The following is a 10,282-nucleotide window of genomic DNA, read 5'->3' on the forward strand; positions in this document are numbered from 1 at the left end:
AAGATGCACAGTATTCCAGAAGAAGCAGCTGAAGATGATCAACTAGGATCCTCTGATGAGAACTCAAATGGGCTCAGTGAGGACGACATTGAGGATCTACTGGCACCTCAAGATCAAACCAAGAAGGAAGAGTGAGTGTATTTTTACTTTTCTGATGGTAAAAACACATCCACATATGCTTCTCACTCTCACTACTGCATTTTCAGAAAAAATCACCTGAAAATCGACACCAAATCTGAAGGTAGGGTAAATCAGGGATTACAAGATTAATATATAACATTGTGCTGCTCGAGATGATGAATCTGTTCAATTATCTTTTCTAGCAACTTGTGACAACGTAGAGATTTTTCAGGTGGAGCTGGATGACTTGGCCAAGACAAAGGACCAGAGTGACTCTGAGTTTGATCACTTTTATGACTAATTGTGCTGTTTTTGGAGCCTAATGTTGAGAGTAAAGATGAACCAACATCAGTCATCTGAATTCCAAGTTGATGCTAACACAGGCAGGAAGACACCCATCTCTGAGATTCAGTAATAATGTTGATTATTTTGCTTTGTGGGAGTTAAATCAAGGTGGCCATCAAATTATTATTCTAATAACATTTTAAAAAATTACCTGGAATAATTTAAGTACATTAACTTGCATTTGTACATATGAAACATTTATTTTCTCAAGTGTTAGCACAAACTACGCAAAAAAGGGTGACAATAATTTATTGACAAGATATTTGCTTCTGTGGCTGAATAAATGAAATTCCAGTACACCAACATGTTTGTTATATAAAAATGAACCAGTGGGTGAAATGGTTTCAACGGAACAAGATCAAATTTTTTCTTTTACATATTTTACATGTGAAAACCTGCTGCAGTCTCCAAAGCCACTGGAACACTAGGTCACCTCTTGCGATGACAAGATGTCAAGGGTTATTATTACTCTCAGATTTTCACCACCTGAGCAGCCAAACAGGGGCTCACTCTCTTCCCATCCTCTGAAGCACTGTGCTGAATGAGCAGCCTGCTGTAGGTCCCACCCACTTGGCCTTTGGTAAGCCGTCCAGGATTAACACAGACACAGCCGACCACATCCTGAGGACAGGACAGGATGTAGTTTTTAAAATGGTCATTTAAAAAAAAACAAAAAAACAATATAAAATGGGTTCTTTGTGTCTGAAAATATTGACAAATGTTCGTCCATTCTTTGATTACTCTTTATGTAAACTATATAGTAAATATATAATAAAGAATTATGGACTATATGCCGAGAGAGAGGTTTGTACCTTGACAAAGTAACGCAGCTCAGAGGGAATGATGAGAATATCAGGGGTAAGTGGCATCTGAGCGAAGATCTCAAACTTCTCATAATCCATGTTGACCTCCTCCACAGGGGGGTACAGCGGGTAGTAGCTTCATGTTGACACAGACAGAGGGGGGCATTAATGCTGGGTTTCCTCAAACTCAAAATAATGACTCAACTCTGAGGGCTCATACCTCCTCTGGGTCAACATGTGTTTCAGGATGCGTGAAAATCTGTCTGATCCAGTTCCACTGCAATACAAGCCGACACTTTTAACATCAAACTCTACAGTGATGGCTACTATTAATAAATTCATAGATGCAAATGTGGCCAAGAGACATTACAATCAAAACACAGTCTTCTGCAGTTCAGTTATAAGTGGGCTTCATTACTGGGTGAAGGTGTGTGAAAATTACAAATGGCAATTGGAGTGTGTAGTCTTTCTCACCAGCTGATCTCCTCTGCCCCCATGTGGAACAAGATGTCAGTGGATGTCAAGCCAAAGGTGACGCCGTCGATTAGCAGGGTGCAGGGGTCAGGGACCAGGGTGACACGCTGCATAGTTTGAGGAGAAAACATTGTACTAAACTTATGACGTCAGATTACACATTTACCAATGACTATGAACTTCTCTCTGGCTCAAACTTGTTCATAACCTCTATGAATAAAGTGCTGATGAAAGAAACTGAATGAAGATTTAAGTCAGACCCGAGACTCCAATCTGACCCAAATACTTAAATTTTACATTTAAGGTTTAAAAACCTTTACAGCAACAATTGCTATGATCACTCACAAGCCTGTTGCAAGTTTATTTAATTTCCATGTAAAGGCCAAGAGCTGAGTCTCTGTGTCTGACCTGGTCCTCGAGGTGGTTTGGCAGGGTGAAAGGAGGCTGTGGATAGATTGGATGGTGGTGTGTGTCTCTCTGGGACGGCACAAACACCAGGTGGCAGCCAACACTGTACCAAAGAAAACACGAGGCTCCATGATGGTAACAATGCTTTTTGATGTAAACACAAAAAGACTCATGCGGGAAAATGCTGCTCTTTCTGGTCATTGGCAACTTGAATCAGCAAAAGTACCTTTTGGTGCCATCCAAAATGCTTTGCACACATCTGAAGAAAATGGCCTCAAATGGCTCAGTCACCTGGGCTTTCTGTTTGAGAAACAAAGACACGGTCACATATATTGAGCAAAATATGAGTTCAAAGTGAAGAAGGTATTCTGGCACATAAAAAAAAAAAAAAAAAAAAAAAAATCATGCCCACAATTAATACCTCAATTTGTTCATGTTTGGAATCCACAAAGGGGCCCAGCTGGAGAAGAGGCGAGAGAATAAGGAAACACAGTATTAACAGTCATTAAAACTATGTTTCTGCAGATGTCTGATCAAAAGGGGTTTTAATAAGCTATTATGGCCATTGAAGTGTCAGATATAAATTATGATGTAGCAAAAAAAAAAAATAAATAAAAAAAAGTTATACCAGTATGCAGACATCAGGGCGATCCCTGACAATGACATTGATCAGGTCCAGCAGAGGGTCAAAGGTCAGGCTGTCAGAGGGTGCGTATGGTCCGCAGGCCACCAGTACATTCACTGGCTCTGCAACAGTTAGAGATGTTGAGTTTGTCCGCTGTCAAATCAGTAAGAGGATGCAGTTGTTGTTGCAGCCCAACATTATTACTTACCTTCATCCATCTCCATTTTCATCTCAGAAGCGTAGAATGGAAGAGGGACACCCTAAAAAACCAAAACAAAAAAGAAGAAATACATTCACTTCATATAGATGTTGAAATAATTAATAGGCATATTTGACTGTCTGCATATGGCAATATTTGTTAACTTGTATCTGACCTCATAGAGCTTGGAGACCATCAGTTTTCTTCCTGTTGTGTTCATTCCCTCCATCACCACCACCTGGTAGACGACAAGCAAAGGGATGAATCTGTGAGGAAGCCAAACGCCTCCTTCTCTGGCATCTCACATATGATAGGCATGGGAACAGCTGATTTGTCAGAGTTCTCGGTCAGATCCTGGGCACGTCTCCGCCCAAGTCCTTGGCATGCTCTGTTACTCTTGGTGGGCATATAACCTGCTGCACACGAACCTCAGTGCACAGGCAAAGGAGAAACCACCACTCAACACAAATGGCATGAAACTATAATATATGTGACAGAGAGAGTAATAAACAATTATGTACACATATTTCATTCAGTTACGCAAAAAAAAAACAAAAAACAAAACAAAAAAAACCCCACTTCTAATACAGCTAAAAAGAGCATGTAGATTGACCTCTCACCACGCACCTGACCAGGAAACAGAGAGTACTCCTTGAGCTCTGATAGGTCAACAGGCACTTGCTGCCCTCCTTGCTCTGGTCCTGCCTCCAGCAGAACTGACTGTGCATTGAGTTTGCCATTGCTGTCACAGCACACCTGTCCCAACACCGTTATACTATCCTAATGTGGTAAGACAAAAAAAGATCAAGCTCAGTGCTCAGGAAATGATAATAAAAAGATATTACTGAACTGGATCTATTTCAGATAGGTAAAACAACTTTCTTTGTGGATCACAAAGAAATAACAGTGTTGACATATTCATTCATTCATCTTCTACTGCTTAACCGTATCCGGGTTGTTAGGGGTGCTGAGCCAATCCCAGCTCACACAGAGTGAGGCGGGGTACATCCCGGACAGGTCCCCAGTCCAATTCCTTATCCTTGAACCAAATAGCTATTTGGTTTTTACAAACTTTACATACAGCATCCATGCCCAGGAGTATAAAACCACCATACCTGCGCGGGCAGAGAGGCAGGACAGAAGTCTTCGATCTGGAAGTGAGACTTAAGGCTTTCTCCAAGCTCCTCAATCTTCTGTGTCAACACTGTGGAGGATGGATGATTAAAAAAAAAAACAAATATCAACATTGCAGGCTCCAGCATTTATATTAAATGTCATGATGTCTGAAATTATTATGGTTGAGTCTGTACAGCTACATACCATTTCGGACATCCCGTAGCCGCTGGAACATGTACTTATAGCTGCAGCGCAGGGAGTCTTCAGGACCATCCAGCAGCTCCACCTGAACACTCTCTCCAGCTTTCCTGCCCACCCAGCGGGTGCCCTGTACAGCCCCAAATGTAACAACCACCTCCCCTTTCCCTCCTCGTTGGTTATATTTCTGTGAGGGAGTTACACTAAAAAAAGAAGGAGAAGAGGGAGGAAGTGCAGTTTAGTCATGGCGTCTTAGTATTCTATTATAATTGTAACAGTGAGTCAGCACCAAAGCCAGAGGGGGAAGGTGTGTTTGTGGGGTTTTATGGGCTGTTGGTTTACAGCACTGAGCACCTGTGAGAGAAACTGGCAGGAGACAGCAGCAGGCCGGGGCTGGGCAGCAGAGCTGCACCCCGCTTTGAACGGGGGTGTTCAGGAGTGGTCAGTGCTCGTTTCTGAGAGCCCTGCAGAGAAAAACACACACACAGCAGAGGATGCAAGGTTTTTAAAATCAAGCATCAGATACAATTCAGTAAACATAATCAACATAAACAGCAACAACTAAAGTCAACAGTTCATGGATTACAGACATCATATGCATCAAGCCACCATCTGCACCAATAAAATAAACTTCAAAGTGCAAATCTGAACACATTACAAAGAATAAAAACAGACCTTTGCAGGAGTAGAGTAGGAATCTAGCAGATTTTCCTCCTCTTCCTCAATTTTCATCCTGAACAAATGACGTCAAGATCTATAAAATGTTGATATTTCCGCTTATCAACAGCCAAAGCCAAGTGCTGTAAAGGATACACATCGTGCACACTCTGGAGGTCTCTGTTTCTGTTGCGAGTTTGGTCTTTTCTGGAACTTTGTCTCAACCTCTTGCTCAACACCTAGACAGAGGACAGACAGTGAGAATGGGTTTAAAGGTCAACACAAAAAAACGTTTTGTTGACTGGAAACACATAATAGTTAGTGTGAGCTAGTTACCTCGTGTTCAAATTGCTCCAGATTCTCCACAGTGATAACTAATCCCTTTTTATTGGTGCTGTAGGCCATCCACTCCCCCACCATTTCATTTACCTCCAGTCGGTTGCACATGCACAGCTCCACCACTGAGGTGACAGAGGACACATGAACCACAGGCAGGACAGCAGGGGGACAAAGCAGGCTGACGAGATCAGACAATACTGAAAACACAGCTGCACAGGGTGAGGAGGTGAAACCATTTTTCACTGACATAAGGCCATTTTCTTTGAGAATATAAGATGCACATGGACTCTGCGTTTTTAGGCTTATTTATAAGCCTTACGATGCTTTACTTTGTTTTTCAATGTATGAATCTCCCTAATTGCAAATTCGCCATGCGTATGCTTGAGAAGTGTGCTGCCGCTGCTTCTATAGTTGAAAACCAAATTGCCCTTGGCGATGATAAAGATTGTCCAGTGAACATTTGATTCAACATATGGCGTAATTTCAGATATTTATCTGCAGTCAGGATGGGTCGCTGAACATCACATTCAACACTTCAGCCCGTTTGATTGTCACTAGAGATGTGAAATACTCACTCTTGTCGAGAGCCGAGTCGTCCTTGTAAGTTAAGGCGAACAAATCCAACTCGGATTTGAGGTTTTCTGTGGTTATTTGATTCATGATTTTATCGTCTGACTTCACCGGGTTGTGGGTCAAAAATGGAGATCAGCCGTCTGACGGTCCAGGACAGCAGCTGTGCTCTCTCATCACAGACTCGCTAACAAAAGTCCGATTTGTAGACGGCAGATCCGAGACTTGGTCTGTTGGACAATGAATAAATCCGACCACCATTAAATGCGCTTTTCATTTTACCGCGAAAAAACAATGTCAGTCGTTGGCGGCCGGAAATTACGTCTTACTCCGTTCCCCCGCCCCTCCCACCAAAATAAACGGAAGTTAGTGTTGCCTCAAAAATAAAAGCCTCTGTTGCCACCTTGTGGTCACAAATACCTTCCCTGTGGAATTACTTTTGAGCCAAAATATCCAAACAAAAACAAAAATGCAAATTTGAGAGCGAATACAAGCAAAAAACAAACAAACAAACAAACAAAAAAAAAATCTCAAAATTACAACTCATGGCTTGCAGACAAATTATCTGTGTACTTGTGTAAAGTATTGGTCTTTTACTCTTTCAAAGTAAGAAAAAATCCTGAGACTGGGGGTGTAATAGTAAACTATTTAATTCTTATTCTAAATACAATATAGGACATAAATAGCCAAAAGGCTTGTCTTCCCAGCCCCTCTCTTCTGTCCACTTATTTTAAGCCCTGTGTCTGTCCGACTTCCGATATCATAGCGTTCGCGGAACAGGTGAACTCGGAGGAGAAAAAGCAAGTTTGGCAGATTCCAATCGTTTGCTGGACGCCAAAATATGTGCAGCAGCCATTTCGACAACTTAGAGCTAATTTTTTTCCCCAAGTTGTTTAGAATGCAGCATCACCTGGATCTCAGGTGCTGGATGTCAACCAGGTTCTCCCAGAACCACCCACCCTACTCCTGATGGGCTGAGGTGGACAGAGTACACAACTTCACTTCTTCAGTAAAGGTACAGGTACTCCTTGTCAAAGGTACAAGTAATAGCTTCAGTTAAAGAGGCCCTACAAGAACCGGTCTGTGGAGGGATCCGGTGTGTCAACCGATTCCGTCCCCCCAAGTTCCGGTTCCCATTTACGCTGATTTACTGCTGAATCGTGCGTAGGTGCTGTGTTACCGTGCGTCCTTAAAGAAGAAACGTAATAATACGACCAAGATGTATGATGCAGAATGACCCGATCGTTATGGAGAAATAATCCAGGTAGGGTGATGATTATACATCGTGGCCATGTCTGTACATGTTCCAGTTAAGAATACGGCCACGATGTATAATCCACATCCTACCTGGATTATTTCTCCACAACGATCGGCTCATTCTACATCATACATCGTGGCCGTATTATTATCTGGAACACTCATTAGCTTGTAGCCAGAGTTTGGATGTCTTCTGTGGACATCACTTACAACAATACGGTCCCACTCCTCATCACAGAATACAGGTCTGTCTGCACACACACACACAAAACATTAACAACGAGTAATGTCCCGGTCCTTGTGTGTGTTGTTGTGTCTGAAGCGGTGGAGTACTTCTTCTAAATTTGCAATCAATCTTTGTGCAGAAATAAAGCCAACATGTTAAATAAATTCCTCTGCCCCCCCCCCCCCCCCCCCCATGTCACTTTCTCTGTGGCCTGACTGCAGCTGGAGCCCTCTCCGTCTCTTCCTTTCTGACGGAGCTCCCAAAACTCAGCTGCTTCTGTCGAAGATAACGTTTTGTGTTGGGCTTTAATACAAGCTAGGCTAATGGACATTAGCATTAGAACTGACCAGTTAGCTTACGTTACAAGCTAACGACCCTGTTTCTTACCTTGCTCTACGTTTCTCGTCCCAAATTCACCGTCACAACCTTTTTAAAAAAACATTTGCATAGAAAATTTCTCATTATTATTTTCTTACTCTTCTTTCTTTTCCTTTCCTTTCTGATCACTGGAGTGATGCTGACTGGACATTTTCCTACCGAACTTCAGACAACAGGCTAGCATAGCAACAGTAACCAATGGGGGCGGGGCTTAGCGAAGGATCGGTGGCCAAACCATTTGTTGTGGGGGTGGTTACAATTAGGAAGAAAACAAGTTAGTTAATATTACATAACCTTTCACTAAAATAGTTCATCTGTTCGCTTTACTGGTCTAGTCTGTGGACGCGTCCTGTCTCCGGTCTGGTCTTGGTCCGTTCCTGGAGGGGTGCCCTCACCGGTCTGGTGTGGTTCGGCCTAGGTCCTGGGGGGGTATCTGCATTAGCCCAGTCCATTACTCGTAACCAATTAACTCCGTAGACACGTTCAGGTGCCCACACCGGGAATGGACCTTTACATACATACACATTACAGTAAATCATACAATCACCATTACATTATATATATACACATATTGACATTATCATCACTTAACCCCGGGGTTACATTACATTATACAACACATTGTACATTTACATACATTATACATTTACATCACCGACCCTAGCCGGGAATCGAACCCTTCCCACCTAGGTGCGGGGCGGCAGCATTACCGCTGCGCCACAGCGCTGCTCGAGTTGCAGCACAAATTTGCGCTACTTCACCATTTCACATTTACGTCACCTGACCTAACCGTGATGACGTGTCACCCAGCGTGGGCTGCGATTGGCTCCAGCATCCCACATGACCTCTTCTTCTTCGCTCCGAGTCCGCGCCTGTTGACTTGTTTATAATTTTTGAGTAAATAAATACCATGCTTTGTTGCTGAATTTTTATGTGTATGTGCTACAGTTTAACTGGTTGATCCCATCGATGACAATTATGTAGACCTATAGGCTATTTTATGGGCATGTCGTGCAAGAGATAACAGATAATGTGTAGGCTTTCAGGAAAAAGTATTTGAAGTGTTCAGTGAATGGATCATTGACTTTCGTATAAATCATGCCCTTACTTGGAAGTTGATACATTCGGGTAGTACCCAGATTACCTAAGCAAAGGTATTAATGTCACATGTCAAAATACTTCCATTACAAATCAAATCCTACCTACACTGCCCGATTTAGTACGAGTGTGTGTGTGGTTAGCTAGGTAGCAATCGTTATTGATAGCAATAGCTAATGTTAGCTAACCTTAATTCAATAAAAACTTACTAACCACAACATAACGTATAGCAAGACACAGACAACATATGTGATCAATACTTACGCGTTAACGATGTTGTAGGACTCCTGTTTGTGTGTGTTTCTGTGTGTGTCTCCGGGGGCTGAGTGAGTCACTCAAAAACTCATTAGGCAAAGACCAATACTTTACACAATTACACAGATAATTTGTTTGAAAGTCATGAATTTTTAGGTAACTTCTTTTTTTTTTTTTTTTTTTTTGCTTGGTTGAGTTTTATTCCCTTTCAAATTTGCTATTTTATTTCATTTTTTTGTTTGAATACAATGGCTCAAAAGTAATTCTATAACTAGCCATAACATTATGACCACCTGTCTGATGTTGTTCCTGCCTTTTGCTGCAAAAAAAAAAAAAAAAAAAAAAAAAAAACTAGACCCTGAGGACCACATGAGACCCAATTTATTTGATTGAATTTAATTCAGAGGCCAAGTCAACACCCTCATCTCTTTCTGTACCTCATGCTGATCCTCCAGCTTCAGTGGGGCAGGAAGTTTTATCCAGAATACTGATTCCATCAAGGGCAGGGCCCAAAGTTTACTCCACCGCCATCCCATAATGTATAAGACAACATGGTTCAGCAGAGACAACCTTCTGTTGGTCTGTGGTTAAGTCCTGATGCTCAGGTGACATCCTGCACATCCTGACCTGTCTGCAGCCACACAGGCCAAAAGGAATGAACTGGGATGCTCTATGTGTTCTGGCATTTTTCTATCAAATCTTAACGTTTTCAGCTCCATCAGCTCTTGACCATCACACTGGTTCACCACATTTGGTACGTTTTCACCACTGTACATTGGAAATATCCGACAAGCTGCAGTTTTGTGCATGTGCTTACCCAGTTATCTACCAATCAGTTAGGCTCTTTTTTTCTGCTTCCAACACATCGGCACCAAGGACAAAATGTTCACTTGCTGTCAATCATATCTCATTCCTGACAGGTGCCATTGCGACAGAATGATCTTTATCATTCAGTCCCTTGGTCAGTGGTGGAGATGATGAGGATGGATGATCAGATAATCCTTTATTAGTCCCTCAATTGGGAAATTTGCTGTGTATGTTTCACTAAACTGGCTTTCCCTGTTCAACTTCCAACTGTAGCATGAAGCATAAAGGTATTATTTAGCATGCTTAAAGTGTCAGTACTATGTTTTTATTTAGAGGTACATCAGGAACAAATATCAACAAACACTGGTTATAAATCTGATTTCATTTAATGTTTGAGTTTGCAAGAA

General features: G+C 42.0%; 1 protein-coding gene across 2 annotated transcripts; it reads right to left on the reverse strand.

The window, feature by feature from the left end:
* Positions 1-6,155, reverse strand: pola2 (polymerase (DNA directed), alpha 2). Of its 2 annotated transcripts, none has more exons than XM_029512601.1 (18): positions 5,860-6,155; positions 5,282-5,406; positions 5,102-5,184; positions 4,964-5,021; positions 4,643-4,752; positions 4,295-4,491; positions 4,090-4,178; positions 3,602-3,754; positions 3,150-3,212; positions 2,984-3,035; positions 2,779-2,897; positions 2,572-2,610; positions 2,377-2,450; positions 2,173-2,253; positions 1,743-1,877; positions 1,489-1,545; positions 1,278-1,404; positions 1-1,086 (listed from the first exon to the last, which is right to left on the reverse strand). In XM_029512601.1, exons 1-18 carry the CDS (start codon positions 5,942-5,944, stop codon positions 937-939), a joined length of 1,797 nt encoding a protein of 598 aa, XP_029368461.1. In that variant the 5' UTR covers positions 5,945-6,155; the 3' UTR covers positions 1-936. The 2 variants fall into 2 exon arrangements, with proteins under 2 accessions (XP_029368461.1, XP_029368460.1); XM_029512600.1 differs by having other exon boundaries at positions 1,743-1,849; positions 2,151-2,253.
* Positions 6,156-10,282: the final 4,127 nt, after the last annotated feature.

The sequence above is a fragment of the Echeneis naucrates genome, chromosome 10, assembly GCF_900963305.1.
Source record: "Echeneis naucrates chromosome 10, fEcheNa1.1, whole genome shotgun sequence".
NCBI classification, from domain to species: domain Eukaryota; kingdom Metazoa; phylum Chordata; class Actinopteri; order Carangiformes; family Echeneidae; genus Echeneis; species Echeneis naucrates.